This window comes from Osmerus mordax, chromosome 3, assembly GCF_038355195.1.
Source record: "Osmerus mordax isolate fOsmMor3 chromosome 3, fOsmMor3.pri, whole genome shotgun sequence".
Classification (NCBI taxonomy): domain Eukaryota; kingdom Metazoa; phylum Chordata; class Actinopteri; order Osmeriformes; family Osmeridae; genus Osmerus; species Osmerus mordax.
Genome location: NC_090052.1, coordinates 13,745,090 through 13,761,480, shown reverse-complemented (window position 1 = coordinate 13,761,480; position 16,391 = coordinate 13,745,090). Strand labels below are relative to the sequence as shown.

General features: G+C 45.7%; 1 protein-coding gene, 1 long non-coding RNA gene and 1 other non-coding gene across 3 annotated transcripts; 2 read left to right on the top strand and 1 right to left on the bottom strand.

Moving 5' to 3' along the window:
- Positions 1 to 90: 90 nt before the first annotated feature.
- Positions 91 to 901, top strand: LOC136940934 (uncharacterized). The gene is made up of 3 exons (XR_010876420.1): positions 91 to 378; positions 461 to 593; positions 782 to 901. It is a non-coding gene; the product is annotated as an uncharacterized lncRNA (long non-coding RNA).
- Positions 902 to 925: 24 nt separating this feature from the next.
- LOC136941338 (small nucleolar RNA SNORA50) lies at positions 926 to 1,065 on the top strand. Its single transcript, XR_010876483.1, has one exon. It is a non-coding gene; the product is annotated as a small nucleolar RNA SNORA50 (small nucleolar RNA).
- A 1,412-nt stretch (positions 1,066 to 2,477) lies between these two features.
- Positions 2,478 to 16,129, bottom strand: tex2 (testis expressed 2). The gene is made up of 11 exons (XM_067233278.1): positions 14,372 to 16,129; positions 12,781 to 12,981; positions 11,946 to 12,273; positions 11,066 to 11,382; positions 10,810 to 10,953; positions 10,602 to 10,701; positions 8,650 to 8,770; positions 7,757 to 7,879; positions 4,472 to 4,681; positions 3,987 to 4,107; positions 2,478 to 3,212 (listed from the first exon to the last, which is right to left on the bottom strand). Exons 1-11 carry the CDS (start codon positions 16,127 to 16,129, stop codon positions 3,057 to 3,059), a joined length of 3,579 nt encoding a protein of 1,192 aa, XP_067089379.1. The 3' UTR covers positions 2,478 to 3,056.
- Positions 16,130 to 16,391: the final 262 nt, after the last annotated feature.

Below are 16,391 nucleotides of genomic sequence, written 5' to 3'. Positions count from 1 at the left end.
CATTGACAACCAATGAGCACTCGGCAAGCTACCGGATATTCGTTGTAAAACCTTCGTATAAAAGCTTCCGGCAGCCGACCATTATTCTTGACTTCATCTATAGCTGTAACGTTGTGCTCCGTGTGTGAAGCGGGTTACTGATATATTTAGTGATGTGGGCGTCATATTTAGCTTTGGTGGTACAGCATGTATTGCATGTTAACCATTTTGATAAATATGGATAAATGGATAGTAAGTTTTAAGTTTGCAAGACGAATGTGGACCATTGGCAGGTTGTGCGTGTGACACTGTCGTTGTAATAGGGAGCCTGCTCAAACGCAGTCCACACTGTCGTTGTAATAGGGAGCCTGCTCAAACGCAGTCCACAATTTGTCAGAGGTAAGTGGTACCTCTTATAAATAGTCGCCATTGATTTATAGTAAGGAATGATCAATTTCATTGCTGACGATATGTTCAACAGGAAATCCGCATCAGTCTGTGCTAAGTGCTGCTAGCCACGTTGAAGGAGCACATGGCAGTCGGCATGGCTCTCTGACCCAGTGTCCATGACTGGAGCTTCGACAAGCCTTCCATGTTTCCGTAGCTAGAGAACGGTGGGTAATGTCAAGTGGTAAAACTTGCGTATTGTGTATGAAACGTAGAGGGTTATGCGTGATGTGTTTAACGCGTTAGACTTCTGAATGATAATGAAGTCAATTTACATGACTGACATGACCAATATTGCTTATGGATATAATCGCCAACGAATTGGAGGGTTGTGACCAATTTTGTTTTATTCCAGGTAATCCGGCCCATTTCCTCGCCACGTGGCCTGTTCCAGTTTCTGTAAAGATGCGTCAATTGATTGCTTTTGAAGTGTTCTGACTGAAGATGCTGTCTAAATAAAAGTCAATTTATTGCAGTATTGCCGTAGTCATTCTGTGGTATGCACTTTCTTTGAACCTGGGTGGCCTTAACAATGGCTGCTTAGGCCAAGCTATAGTGCAAGAGCAGAAAAAGGCTTGTTTATAACTGGGGTTTCTTGGCTTTTATACCAAGTCTCTCTTTTAAAGGCAACCCACAAATGTATACCATGTCAAGATCCAACATTTAGATTTTGAATGTGAGTTCATTAACATCTTAACCCTTCATTTCTACATAAACCAGTACCATTCAGATCTGTCCACTGAGTGATGGAACCTTTCAAGATGAGTTATAATGCTGCAGATGTGTCATAAGCATAACCAAAGCTTAAGTATTTCAAAGATGGCTACCCATTTAGAGGAATATTTGTTAAATGATCAGGTGATTCATTTTGAAGCAAAAGGGTATTTATTGAGCCACCATATATGTCACAATCACTGAACACAATAGCGATGTCATTTTTTACCACTGCAAATGTAATAAAAGCTAAACAAATTTAAAACCAAGAGCATAAACAGACAGATGGCACACACGTTCAAAAGTTTGCTGTCAGTTTGAAACTGGAACCGATTGAACCAACTAGAGGAATGTCAGATTATTTAAAAGGCACTTCTGCCTCATACACTGTTAGCCAACACAATTTGAACAGAATGGCTAAAAAACAGCTTTAACTGTAAAACAGAAGTGCAAACATGTTCTTGGCAAATTTCATGGAACACATTTCTACTATAGTCTGGTATTTGCAGATGGTTGATATAACCTATTGTCTTTCATATGTACTGTACAGAACGTGAAACATGACACCAACAATAGCTACATAAACAAAACCATGATTTTTGTTTGCAGACTGGCTCAACCCTGGCAGTTGAGCAGTATGGCAGAAGTCTGTTTATCCTAGTTATCACCTGCAATGGGGGGGGGGGGGGGGGAGGTGAGGAGAAGCTCAGTATCCCTGTAAGTGTCAAGATGGGACTGCTATGGCCAAGAAGACAGACAAAATTCAGTTAATCTTAATGTCAGCTGTGTTCACAACCCCATCTATCAGCAAGCGATACACCGCTAACATCAATTTAAGTATGTTGTACTTTTATGAAACTGAACCCAGTTTATTGTACATTCATTAGGCCTACATACAACAATTGGAACATAGATATCTGTATAAGTAATCTGTCATTTGTGACGCACTGCAAAATCTTTCTTTTTAGTTGAACTGGTTTAGAGCAATTGTTTTGCTGAAGACATTGAAGGACGAGTTGAGGTTTCCTTGACTACTCGGACCTGTCTCCTATGGGCTCTTTTGGCACAGGGAGGAGTTTCAGCTGGTATCGTAGTTTAATGGACACAGTGGCATTGATCTGTTTGCATATACGGGGTGCCATGCAGGTGACACAGGCAGCGAAGATGGCACAGGCAGCAAAGTGGGTTGGGCCAGGAGAACTCAACTGTCTCTGAACCCCATTACGTGTGCATTAGATGCAGAAGCATGATGAAACGATAAACAATGATTTCACTGAATCAAAAACACCGATGTGTTTTGAAATGGAAACCCTCAACCCATGCTTGGCTCATGGGCTTTTGAGTATCTGACAGTAAAATAAGACTGGGGCACATCAATAAAAACAACATTATGGATACACACACTTGTGAGAAGTGTAAATCTATGTTGTTTGGTGAAGCTGCTAAACATCACAGGTATTGTGGTTCATCTGGTTTTCAGGGGACGGCCATCTTTCTTGTTGGAAGAAAAACCTGTGATCTAAGCATTCTTATCATGTCACAATCATGTGTCTATAGGCCTACTTTTCTTTTAGTGAGGATGTTTTTTTAACAGTGTCTCTTGCGAGTCTTCATAGGCAACATTTTCTGTTGATCTTATTTCGCAGGAGGGGACTGGCAAATGAACTGAGGACGTGTTTAACAGACAACTTTCAGATATCCAGATCTATTACCTTTAGTAACAGATTTACTGATCGTCAAAGTAAACAATTTATCTTCATTCATGTAAGTGTGGCCACGGCAATGGGACTCGACTACTGCCATGAAGAGTGAACAGTAAGCCACAACTCTCAAGTCCACAACAAGTGTCTCTAGGTGGGCCTGTGCCTTTCTGTCGTATTGCCATGGTATTCCACACATACCGTAAGTGTGTGTCTTCACATATCAGAGACCTCAGGTTCAGAGTGGTCCATGTCCATGTCCCTCAAGGCATCGGATGTCACAGTACCAAAGTATGTGTTGGAACGAGTGTCCATGGCAGAGTGCATGATGGGTAGCCACACGTCATCCATGTTTGGCATCACAAATATTTTCTGTAAGACAACAAAAACATAGAGAGGGGAGCAATTGTGTTAAGTGTATAACAATTCAAGATTAGGTAATAGATTTTTTTAAACAAATAATTTAGTTTGTGTCCCCACAAACTAAATATATTTTGGCTGGATGGAATTCCTGTATATCTGGTTTATTTGAAGGAAACTGTCTGGGTTGACTAATGTGCCGGCAAGAATGACGAACATCAAATCATCAAGCCACAGCAGTGAGGTTACAATGGCTCTATAAAAATGATTGATCTCCACAACAAAATCCTGGAGAACGTCCATCATTCCCTGTATTCTGTGTAGGTAAAGCAGGGCGAAAGCTCACCTCATTGCATTTAACTGTCACAGATGTGGTATTTGTAGCTATATCCAGAGACATTACGCTGTGGCTCACTCACAACTGACAGGGAAAACAAATCATATCTGTTTTTCTCTTCAGGGTAGGGGGTGGGGCAGTTAATTTGTAAAACCTGGATAAATATGCCTCTTTTAAAACCAGACAAGGGGGGAGGTGAGACCCATACTTAGTGGCTGTGGGAGAGCCACAACCCCTTTCATGGCCATTCACAAATTCACCTCACCCTATTCAAACATATTCTTAGTTATGAGGTGAGCAGGGACCAGAATGTCAGCAAACGTTTGGACAGCATCCTATTGATCTTCAAAAGTATGCGCACAGATGTAATTCGCCAAACAAATGGCTACTTATTGACTTACCATAAATCCATCTAAACCAGTGATCATGGAAGGGTGTTATGGGCCTACCTGGAACTCCTGGTCCAGCTTCTTCTCGATCCAGTCGGTGACGTGAGCCAATGTCACCTCCCGCTCCCCAAGTTTGGGCCGAGCTTTCAGCTCCAAGTGGGGGGGGCTCCTGAAGCCATACCTGCAATTGTTTGTGAGTGTGGCGGGGGGGGGGGGGGGGGTAAGCAGTTCAACTGTTACACTGGGTTGACCAGAGTGTTTTCTGTAGAATGTCAAACTTAATTTAAGCCATGGGGGAAAGATTTGAAGTAATTGAAAGCTTGCATACGGATATAAACATTCATTCATATTCATTATAAATATCTTTCAACATTTTTGCATTTCAGTTGCAGAAGACAAAACCACCAGATTGTATGTAGTGAAGTACAAATGCATACCCCTTACCTAACCAGCAGAGGGAGTTCCTGATTTAGCCAAACCATATTTCCCTATAGTTGAATAATCACACTGAAAATACCATAGTGAGAAGTCCTCCTGGAACATACCATATCCTGTCAGTGGGGGGCGGGGGGATGTTGACGGCCAGCGTCCCGTGACACTCCTGGACCTCCACGGTGAGTAGCAGGGGCGTGTTAGACACCTCCTCCATCCTCTTCTTGATGAACTCTGTCTCCGTGGCCTTCTGGAAGTACTTAGACTTGGCGATCTTGTCCACGAAGCGCATGATCTTGCTGGGCCTGTGGCCTCCCACGTAGCTGAGAGAGCAAGTCAGGGTCATCAGTTATTCATTGGGAACTCCCTCGTTTCCAGAGCTGTGGCTTCTCTAAGGTGATGGCCCTCCTAGCATTGTGTGTGTGAGGCCAAGGTTGGTGAACAGCCTCAGTGCAACAGTTCCTGGGTTTCATTTGCTTTTGATTGTACTGTATCTACTATAACTATAAATGCTGTGAATATTTTTGATATAGCGATGGTGTGTAAGGTATGTACGTACCCAAATCTGTGGTGTGGCCAAGCGTGCAGATTTGGGTTCATGTACTCACAATATCGATCAAAATACCACTTTTACACAACATTTATGTAAGTGCAAGATTTTACTAGTGCAAGATTACAGCAGAATACATGTTACGCCACCGGTCACTCAACCAGTCGTTTGTAGGCTGGGCTAGCAGTGGCACAGAACAGTCACGTAATGTGACGAGACTGAATTTAAAAGTAGGCTATAAAAACACACTAGGAACAATGACGACATCGGCAACCATGCACCATGCATTATTAGTTTAATGTAATCTTTAAATTCAGGCTCGTCACATTAGTAACTTTGTTCTGAACAGAACTGGGTGTGCAGACACATACGAAAAGTTTCTCCTCCATCTTGAAATTGTGAAACCTAGAAATGTTTATCATGACCAACGGTTGCTACGTTACAAGAAACAAGAAACCAATTCGATTGGCCAACGCTAGCGTTTTCACGCTCCTCATTTACATAAAGTTGAGAAAATCCAACTTGCAACGCTCCACTCCGCTCGCCTTCCCACAATGCCCTACGCGAGCGTCAACGCCTGGTTTAATTGAAAATGAATTGGAAGCCGACGCCGCGCGCCGCGTGCTCCGCTGCAGTGTGAACGCACTGTTACGCTGCGTTCATACTGCAGCGTTTTTTAACGCTCTGCATCGCTTGCCTTCCCACAGTACACCACGCACGGGGGCGTGTTAGACAAGTTAATACAGAGTTGTAGTTCTCTAAGGTCACTGTTGTAGTCATGGCCAAGCGTGCAGATTTGGGTTCATGTACTCACAATATCAATCAAAATACCACTTTTACACAACATTTATGTAAGTGTAAGATTTTACTAGTGCAAGATTACAGAAGAATACATGTTTTGTCAATACAAAAACGGACACATGGGAACGCCCTCTTCTCCGAGTAACGCCCTCTACGAGCTCTCCGTCAGCCCTCGGAGAGCCCCGGAGAGCTCGACGTGCACCTCCTGAATTTTCTAACTATCCGTCGTGAGCGACGGAGAGCTACGGAGACCCCCTTGACTGTGATTGGTCAGTATTAAGAATCGCTTGCGTCAGGGGCGGGGGCGGGGTTGCCGGGATAAACAGGACGAACAGAATCCTTTGACCGCCATTGCTGTAAGTTTTCACAATTCATATTTCAGCTAAACAGTACATGTAAATCAGCATCTGAATTAAAATGTGACGAGAAATGGGCAGTGTAGTTGCTGAAAATGTGCGTATTTTATTGATGAAACGGCTAATTTGTAAATTTGCTCCGACTTCTCGATAACCTAGGTAAATAAACACTCCACGACGATTTACAAAAAAACGTTGCGCCACCTAATCTTCTGGCGGTGAATTTTTTTCAGCACCCACAGCCTACGGAGAACCATAAACACAGTCTATCCGTCCGTATCCGTGTGTATCCGTGCGCCCGCCCATCCGTAAACGGAGACGCAGAAGCATATTGCGGCCTTTACCCTCTGTCCTTGAGGAAAAGTTTTGAAACAAACTCTGGTTACTTACAGTCAGATGGCAGTCACGAAGTACACTCAGTAAGACACTATAACTTTGTTCTGAACAGAACTGGGTGTGCAGACACATAACGAAAAGTTTCTCCTCCATCTTGAAATTGTGAAACCTAGAAATGTTTATCATGACCAACGGTTGCTACGTTACAAGAAACAAGAAACCAATCCGATTCGGTCATCCGGGAGGGGCTCAGGGTAGAACCGCTGCTCCTCCGCGTCGAGAGGGGCCAGTTGAGGTGGCTCGGGCATCTGATAAGGATGCCTCCTGGACGCCTCCCTGGTGAGGTGTTCTGGGCACGTCCCACTGGGAAGAGGCCCCGGGGAAGACCCAGGACACGCTGGAGGGACTATGTCTCTCGGCTGGCCTGGGAACGCCTCGGGGTCCCCCAGGAAGAGCTGGTGGAAGTGGCCGGGGAGAGGGAAGTCTGGGCCTCCCTGCTTAGGTTGCTGCCCCCGCGACCCGACCCCCGGATAAGCGGAAGATGATGGATGGATGGATGGATGGAAAGAAGGGTTTCTTTTGACATCTGGCAGCGCATTTCTTCTTTCAACGATATTTCCACAGTTCACCAGTCAGTCACAATTTATCACTACGCCAGCGTCTGATACAGCTCCAGCGACGGTAGAACATCATATTACAGTTATCGTTTTAAGGTTTAGCATTGAGGTTGAGGCTTCCTGAACAAAATGTTATGAAAGTTGAGTTGCTGGGCCGCAGAGCCATAGAAAAATATGCATATTGGCAATTTGGTTCCATAACAGATTCAGATAAGAGAAATGTCTCTGTTTTTGTTTAGTACTTAGCACTACCAAATACAATAATTTTGAGCCTTTGGTACGATACTTCGCCATTTCCAATCTGGCAACACTATCATGATCGTATAATGATCGTTATCATTATTGCTTTAATATGAGGAGGACTGAAAAGTGTCTTAATTTTCTTATTTTAATATGTGGCCGTATAAAGAATTTATTATCTCGAAGGGTTGATGACTTTTAAAAAATTATACTGACTGTCATTTGCATCAACTATTTAGGAAAATCAGATAAATATATAATTTGCATAATTTGGAACGTGGCATATGTTGTTCACTAATGCTAGAGGCAGGGAGTGCTTCCCCTTGATACATCCACTCCGCCAAAGTCAAACCTATTTCTTTGTCTATGGTTATCAATAAATTAATCAGTATGTGAGTGTCCTGATTGAAATGTCATTATTTCTGAAAGAATTTTTGCTTTACTTTATGTATGTACTGTATGTCTGTGTGACAGCAGATATGACTGAGTGTTGCTCACCCTTCTGCCCCTGGCAGGGTGGTTTTGTCGGTGAGGAGTTCTGGGGGATCCTCTTCATCCGAGGAACCTGCACTGGAGGACTCTTCATCACTGTCAGCCAGACAGTAGGCCCGCGGTCTGGGCCTGGACACACACACAGTTACACAGGGTAAGTATCTTCTTGATGGGACCAAAGCTGTGATCAGAATTTGGGGTGGCACCAGACAACCACCAGGCTTGAAATGCGACAAAGCTAATCCGTTTTCAACAAGGCTCTTATTTCTGTCAGAGAAAATTCTACAATTTGAACCCCAGAGTATTCTTGAAAAGAGAGCCATTTACGCCAACAACTAAATCCATTCCCCGGTGACTCCAAATGCCATCTCTAATGTTAAGCTGGAGGATTTACTCAGATTTATGTTAGACTGAATCCACAAAGAGCACTTTCCAAGCATAAAAGAATTCCAGTTCCGACTTAACAAAATATTAACAGTGTTCATTCAGAGATTTGGCTGTGAGAATGACTTTCAAAACAAAGATGCGTCATTTGAGAGATGGAAAAAATATGAATTTACTCGTTTTGGGTTGATATAGCAAGCTTTTCCAAACTCACCCATCACAGAAAAGGCACATCCAAGGAGGTTAGCATCCAGAAAAGGAGTGACCAGAGAGAAATAGTTCAGTAAATACAAGGAAGAGAGAAATGAAAGCAGCTGTACCTCCCCACATTCACTGACATTATTAGCAGTGACAAAGATAGGGTCATTAAACCATGTAAACACATTCATTCAATAAGACCATATTGTTTCACATACAACACCTGACTCCAGTAAGGAGTGCCACCAAATGGTGTTTTGCCCAAGCACATTACAACACCTTCTAGGTAGAAACTTTGAGTGTATGTGTTTTCCTACCCCTCCTTGCCCTGCTCCCCCAGGCCTTCACCCTCCTTCCCCAGACGAGCCAGGTTCATTTTGGTTTCTAGGGTCATGAGGAAAGAGCCTGTGTAGGATACCTCCAGGTAAAACCACAGCCCTGTTGGAAGGCAGAAGAAATCAGAGATGGCAGAGGAGTTGAGAGAGAGTAGGAAAGTCGGAGAGACAGGAGCAGAGGGGAAAGAGGGGGTGTAAATATAAACAGGGAGGGAGAGGAGATGAGGCATTACTAAAAAGTTGATTCACACCACAGTCTCCCAAGAGGTCCATCCGGAGCAGGAAGGGCACCCTGGTCTCTATCCCCCCCTTGTGGCAGGTCACAAATACATGTTGACATGTTTGATATTCTGCAGATTTTCTCACGATTTCTCCTAATGTAACATACTTGTCTGTTTTTTTCCATTCGAATTTGGATGGGTAGTTAACAACAGATTCTTCTGTGGTGTGATGAACTTAAAACTCGTTTTCAATTCCACTTTACAGGATCTTTAAACAATTACAACACAGGTTCCCAAACATGAATAGTTTTTAATGCAATGCCAGAATATCAAGCAACGCTCTATCTGCACTCCCTCTAAAATTGGTATGAGGCTTTAACCTTACTAACTAACCTTTAGATTAAGTTATCAAATGGGAGAGCTTAATTAATTTTGTTTCAGTGGACTAACCTTAGACTCTCCTGCCTGCCAGACTCCCAACAGCTGTAAAATGTCACACTGAGCTGCCAGAAAGATGAAGCATTTCCCAACAACCACAAAGGTCATCTCTCAGCCAGCCTCTCCACTGATTGGCTGGTCTCGCCAGGCAACTTCCTGATATAGGAGGGAGGGATCTGAATTCCTGCCAGAGAAGGGAGGTTGGGGTCCTATTGGAGATGTAGCCTGCTGATGTACTATTTGACTGAACCCAGTTACACCCTGTAGTGAGACAAAATGAGCCAACACTAAATAAGCTGAGCTCTTGTCTTTTGGCTCAAGAAAAAGTAATAAACATACCAAAGCCTTATTCCTTTCTAAGGAAATTCTGTTTTGTATCTCTTCTCTCTCGCTTTTTATGTCTCTCCCTCTCTCTTTCTGTCTCCTGCTCTCTCAAAATTCAAAGAACAACGAGAGGAAGATCAATGACAAAGCAGTAAAGAACGGGCAAGTTTTCTGCACATTCAGGAAGATAACTTTTGATCTATTATAGAGCTTTTAGCTCTATGTGTAGTTTCTAGCTTCACTTCTGGTGGAACGGAGCACAGAGCTGCTGATGACCGTAGAGTAATCCCCCAGGACTCATTAGGAGCAGTAGTCGGCTGATAATGCCTGGGGAATATTCCCTGTGAAACACGGACTGCATTTTTGAGTCTTGCTGTGAACCAAGGAGAAATGGCAAGATAGCAAATGAGAAAAGGTACTTGAGTAAACCATCTCTATAGGTTAAAAACATTCACCCCCGTTAAATCTATTCCCCAAACACACACATAAACTCACACAAACACACACCCCACCCTCTGCCTCCATGTCACTTGAGAGTTGAATCAAATAGTAAAGTGCGCCCCCCTATCCTCCCTTACGTCTCCCTCCTCTCTACCCTCCTCTCTCCTCTTCTTTCCTTAGTTTTCTGTCAGATACTCTGGTGACTGTGAGAATGAGCGACTCTTTTCCCTGAAGTTTTGCAGGTGGAAATTGAAGAGTCCCTTTTCAGACAATTCAGAAATGGATGGAGAGGAGGAGGGAAGAAGGGAAAAAGGGAAGGATGACAGGGAACGGGAAGTTTAATGAATATAGCCACTAGAGCGTGGTGTTCATTCAGAGTCCAACTCCAGACAAGGGGGTGGGAGACACAGAGAACAGAGAGGGAAAATGGAGAGAGGGAAAAAAAGAGAGAACAAGAAAGAGAGAGAGAGACAGAAAGGGTGGAGGGGCTGTACTTCCACAGGGGTCTACCTTGATGGTCCACAGAGGGTTTGGAGGCCTGGTGGATCTTTGGAAGGGCCACACCCATGTCCAGCTCTGTCAGAGTCAGCTCATTCATAAAGTAGGGCAGCTGAAACACACAACACCTCTCAGCTGGGACAAATACAGAGAAAGGGACATGTGTGTGTGTTTTTATGACTCTTTTTGAAACAAGGCAGGTCAAAGAGTCAGCACCCACCCTGATTTTGCTGAGCTTCATCTGGATTTTTTTGGAGACCATGTCAGCCCAATACTTCTCCCCAAGGAAGTCCCAAAAGATCCTCCCTAGGAGGGCATTGACCCAGGCCTCTGGCTCAGCCCGCTCCCCTTGACTTCTTGGCAACTGGAAGTATGTACTGTACTGTGAGACTGTCCCGTTATCTACACTAGCACATTAGAACATAGAATGTATGTACTGGACAAATTATATTTATAGCCAAGCAATAAGTTATTACCTTCATTCTGGTTCTTGGGCTGGTGGTTGGGCTGAGAGCAGGGGGGCTGGTAGAGGCGGTAGGGCTGTCCAGGGGGGGCGTGGAGCTCACATACTTGGCCATGTAGATGCTATAGTCCAGCAGCATCTTCTGACGGACACCACCAGCCAGACTTCCCCAGGAATTATGGGGATGGGATGGGGGCACCTCCTCCATCAGACTGCCCCGGCTGCTGCTCCTGCTCTGGGAGCCCAACCCTCCTCCTGCTCCTCCTCCTGCGCTTGCACCTGCTCCTCCAGTCTGGCCACTGCCACTGCGACTGTGGGAGTGGGGGAAGGCTGTGTGTGTGTTAGTGTGTGTGTTTGGAGTGCGGATGATGGAGGCAGAAGTGTGGAAAAAAATAGAAGAAGGATTCACATACTGCTTTTGTCATCTGTATACAATTAGGTAATTTATACAGTATATTTGATATTTTTGTGCTATATTTGCACAAACACAGACACTGCGGACATTCCATACTGTACTAGCACTCCAAAGTGAAATATGTAAGCATGGATTTATACTTGGTGACAAATTTTACAGTGGAGTACAATAATCAGACAATGTACTACGTCTCAATAAGTGTGTAATCCTCCTGACCCAGTCCCACTGCTCTGTGGAGGGGTGGAAGCCTAGCTTAGCACTAGCTTAAGATTCCACTCTTACGCAGCTTAGGCACAGATCTCATACTTGTGCAGTTAGACACACGTTTTGTGATTAGGTGATGTACCTACCTGTGCTTGTGTGAGAAAACATGAGAGACAGAACAAAAAGAGAATGAGAGACAAAGAGTATGTCAGAGAAAGAGCATGGCACGTGTGTGTGTGTCTGTGTGTGCATGTGTCTGTGTGCATCCACTAACCACTCTTCACTCTTGGCAGACTGCCACTCCTCCCCTCCAACCTTGACTTGGATGCCATCAGGATCCTCCGGAACCACTCTTCCTTTTCTCTCCCAGTCCTCCCAAACAAGTAGAGAGTCAGCTCCCCCCCTGGCAGTCTCCTGGTCTCCTCTCCTACCCCGGCTCCCTCCAGCCTCTCAACCCCCACGGTCCCCCTCTCCTCCCCAGGCTCAGACCTCTCTCCCTGGGCTTTGGCCATGAAGTCATCCTGCTTGGCCAGCTGGATACAGATGGGGTACTTTTTGTTCCACACACGCTTCCTGGCTAGGCTCTGGGGCACCAGGTGGATCTGTGGACACAGAGACAGATAGACAAATGCAGATGGACGCACACTAAAGTGTCTCTGTAGAGTCAAACGTTAGTGTCAGTTTCAAGCTACAAGGGACACCCTTCTCCTTGTCTTGTGTGACTGAGTCTGTATTAGACAAACAGGCATTGTTCAATTGAGAGCCTAAAATGAGTGTCTATAATAAACCAGCAGCATGTAAACTAAACATACAAAGGATACAAACTGTAGGACTTGTGAGGTACTATGTGACATTTACTATGTCTCACATGTACTTTGTTCCCAAGCACATGACCTATTATGTATAAACATGACCTATTTGCAAAGGATCACTCCCATATGCATGATATGGCAAGACATACTCTGTCTCTCCCTATTAACACAGTTCCATGCACACACAAAGACACATTCAACCCATACGTGTAAACATGCATGGTCAATATCTTCTCCACTCCAATTGCAAGAGACATACACACTGTCCTACAAATACATACAAAGATTTTAAACTACCTTGCTGTCAGCCAGGTCATAGATCTTCTGGCTAATGTAGGTGACGTCAGGTTTGGGCTCATTGTGGGTTGCGCGGCGTGCAATGTTTCGGTTGGGCTTGGAGAGTCGAAGGGTGGCGCCTTCCAGTCGCACGTAGACAGAGTGGGTCAGTGTGGCATGGTAAGTCTCTGGGTCATAGCTCTGGATCTCATTCATCCAGCCCTGATGACAAAGAAATAGATTTGTACAAGAACACAGACACACAACCCCCCACCCACACACACGCACACACACACAAAAAGGGGATTTCAACTGTAATTGGTACAGGAGTGTGAAATTCACACACCAGAAACTGACTATTTGTAATCAGTGCAATATATTTTTCATCAGTGCAATCCCAAAAATCTACTTTCTATCTTGAGACTAGCATTACAACATCCTGAGCAGGCATGGATGAGGATGACCTCGCAGAATGGGTGTGGGTGAGAGAGCTGTGAGATGACCACTGTCCCCTCCTCCGTCAGCCTGCTAGGTTCTACACAATGCTCCGTTTTCATGTGGCCGCTTCTTTCCGGCACAGATATAGCTTGTGGGCATCAGGGCTTTATGTTTTGCAACTTTGAGCCCACGCAGGTTAGGTACACACACGTACTACAATCACACACACACACACACACACACACACACATACAGAACAGGCTTTCACAAACAAACACATACACACATATATCATCTCTTGCGTCACCATAACAATTGCTCCTTCAAATTGTTTCCAGTGCAACTGGACTTTAAAGGAAAAGAAGAGGCAAATAGCTAGCACTAGAAAGCATGCGTAACACAGACATATACTTTAATACTGCTGGTTGACCCCAGGATAAAGGTACAGAGACAAAATAAAATAGTGTTATCTTTATTCTATCGGAAATCTTGGCATGTGTGCTTCAAGTAATTTCTGGTCATTGGTACTACAACAAGTACTAAAACTCTCATGAGACACACCAATTGAGAAATGTTTTTTGATTTGATCACTCATTACGAAACCTGGCAACCAAACGCTTGATACCTCCTCTATACCACTAAACTGTGACAAACCTTTTCCCTTAGCTAAACACATATCAGGTAATGACACAGAGAGATGTAGCTGTCCTCTCTGTACACCACATAAAAAGCCAGTGGGTAAATGTAATGCATTAGCCAGCCACTATCATGTAGATGATATCAACAAAAGTCCTTGCTGCAAGCTCAGCTAATCTTGTTGTAAGATGTACAGTAGCTATGGGCCATCAGTTCCAAGTAATGACAGATAGCTAGCCCACTGTGAGATGGCCACACAATACCTCGGAGGCCACGTCTGATAACTCTGATTACCACATTTTGACCAAATCCTTAGCTTTTAATCTACTATAATGGAACAGTTTCTTGCAAGGACTAACTCCATTGTTTGGTGTGTGCCACTCTTATGCCTTTTGTTTAGGTTCGGTGTTAAAAATGCCAGTGTGAACGCTAATCGAACTTGGACTAAATGTATAATTTTCTTTTTTGGTCTGGACCAAGAGAACCGAACAGCAAGTGTAATCACGACCCAACTGTCACAAAGTCTGAAATAACCTACCTTGAAGACGCCTGGTTCTTTGATGTCCAGTTGGGCTACATTCCACTGCTGGCCCCTCCGTCTGAGTTTCCTCAGCCCGTATGAAGTTCCTCCAGGGGCGGACAACCAGAGGACCAGGATGGCCAGCATGAACCCGGCCACGACCCCCTGGACCACTGCACACATGTATGATGGAACGGGTAAAACCAGGTAGAGGTACACCAACTGCGTGAGAAAGACCAACGCTGTCATAGGCACGCTGGACAGCTCCTCCTCCTCCTCCACCTCACTCTCCACCTCGCTACAGATGCCAGTGCTGCCAGTGTGAGGCTGCCGTGACTCGGGGTGCTCCCCCTCAGGGGTCTCCTCGTCTGTGCACAGCTCAAAGTCCTCGCTGTACAACTCGCAAAAGTCCTCCTCCTCCTGCCGAGCCACCAGGGCAGACATGGTGCAGCGGCCCAGGCCCAAGGAGGGCGACCTGGGAAGAGGGGGGGAGAAGTTCTGGCTGTGGGCTGGAGCTTGAGCAGAGGCTGGGAAGGAGAAGAAAACTATGTCTGGGCCTTGGCCTGTGGGGGTCTCCTCCTCCAGCTCGCCCCCCTCCTCCTCCTTGATACTGTAGTTGTTGTTGCTTTCGGCATGCCCGTTAAGAGCTGGCACAGTGCTGAGCTCTGAGGCGCTGGAGGAGAGCAATTTGGATCGATGGGGGGTCATGAAAGTGGCGGCTCCTCCTGCACTCACTGTCCCACCTTCATCCCCCATTATCTTACTCAGCAACTGTAAAGGTTCGCACATCACCTCCGACAGCCTGCGCTTGGTATCTTCTATCCTGGCCTCCACCTCCTGGACCTTGAAGAAGGACCTGCCATCTGGCGAGGACAGGGGGGAGGACGGAGCAGTTTTCGAGTCGCCCCCAGCCCTGGGGGTGACAGGGGGGGTGGGGGTGCACAGGCGGGGCTGGGAGAACTGCTTGAAGAGCTGCATGTTGCGTCTGGACTCTGGAGGACGTTGGTGCTGCGCGGTCTGGGCCAGTTGGTGAGGATGCGACATCTCCTGGTGGTCAGGTTTGGACGTGTCAGTGGACAGAGACTTGACGAAAGATTTCATCATGTGGCGATGGCGCCCAGGGGGAGGGGGCAGGGCGGACGCGGTGTCTTTTGACTCAACGTCGTTGGAGAGGGAGCGAACTAGACTGAGGAATGGCTTGGAAGAAGACAATGTAGCCGCAGACCTGGATGGAGAGGAGCAGCTGGAGGAGGAGGAGCCGGAGACAGATGCATGTGGCAGTACAGGAGATTTTTCTGATGGCCACGAGGAGCTGGCTGGTGGAGTGGGGTGGAGGGAGGCTGGGACGATAGCCACGGCCTGGGTGTGTGAGTGTTTGCTGGGTACGACAGGTTGGGTTTGGAATAGAGGCAGGTCCGCTGCAGCAGAGGTAATGGTTGTATCAGGACTCCCAGCCTCAAAGAGCAGCTCTTCACTCGCCTCCAGGGCTGTCGCAATTCCCAGGGTTTCCTCAGGCACCGAGCCTTCCTGACCTTTAGATGGTCCCACTGCCCCTATTGATTCCACAGCTGCCCCATACAACTTCTCATCCTCCTCTTCTCCCTCCTTGCCCAAGGCTGAGAAGTGGATTGTGATGGTGTCGCGGGAGAGCGAGCGCTGCACCTGCAGCTTGGGACCAGGGAATGAGCGCTGGGGAGGAGTCTGATGAGGCGGGGGAGGAGCAGAGGCGTCATGGCCACTCCCCCTGCCACTTCTACTGTTGCCCTGGCTGGTCATGACCACTCTCCACAGGGCTCACAGCCTAAGAGGGAAAAATACTAGTTATTATAGTTATACTAATATTGACACTTTAATTACTATTACTACTACTACTACTACTACTACTACTATGAATTAGACAGAATGAAAGGGACAGGTGGTACATGGACTATGGCCTGTGACAAAATGTATAGAAGCCTGTAGGCCTCCAGTTATTCTCCTTACAGAAAATAAATTGGAGGAATGCACAAACGCATGCATGAACGAGTAGCAGATCATC

Excerpts from the sequence above, each read along its gene's own strand:
- tex2 (XM_067233278.1), bottom strand. The coding sequence starts at position 16,129 with ATGACCAGCCAGGGCAACAGTAGAAGTGGCAGGGGGAGTGGCCATGAC. Across the intron at positions 12,982-14,371 it reads AAGAACCAGGCGTCTTCAAG|GGCTGGATGAATGAGATCCA; the intron begins GTAGGTTATTTC and ends CTTTGTCATCAG. Across the intron at positions 4,682-7,756 it reads ACCCTGCCAGGGGCAGAAGG|CTACGTGGGAGGCCACAGGC; the intron begins GTGAGCAACACT and ends TTGCTCTCTCAG.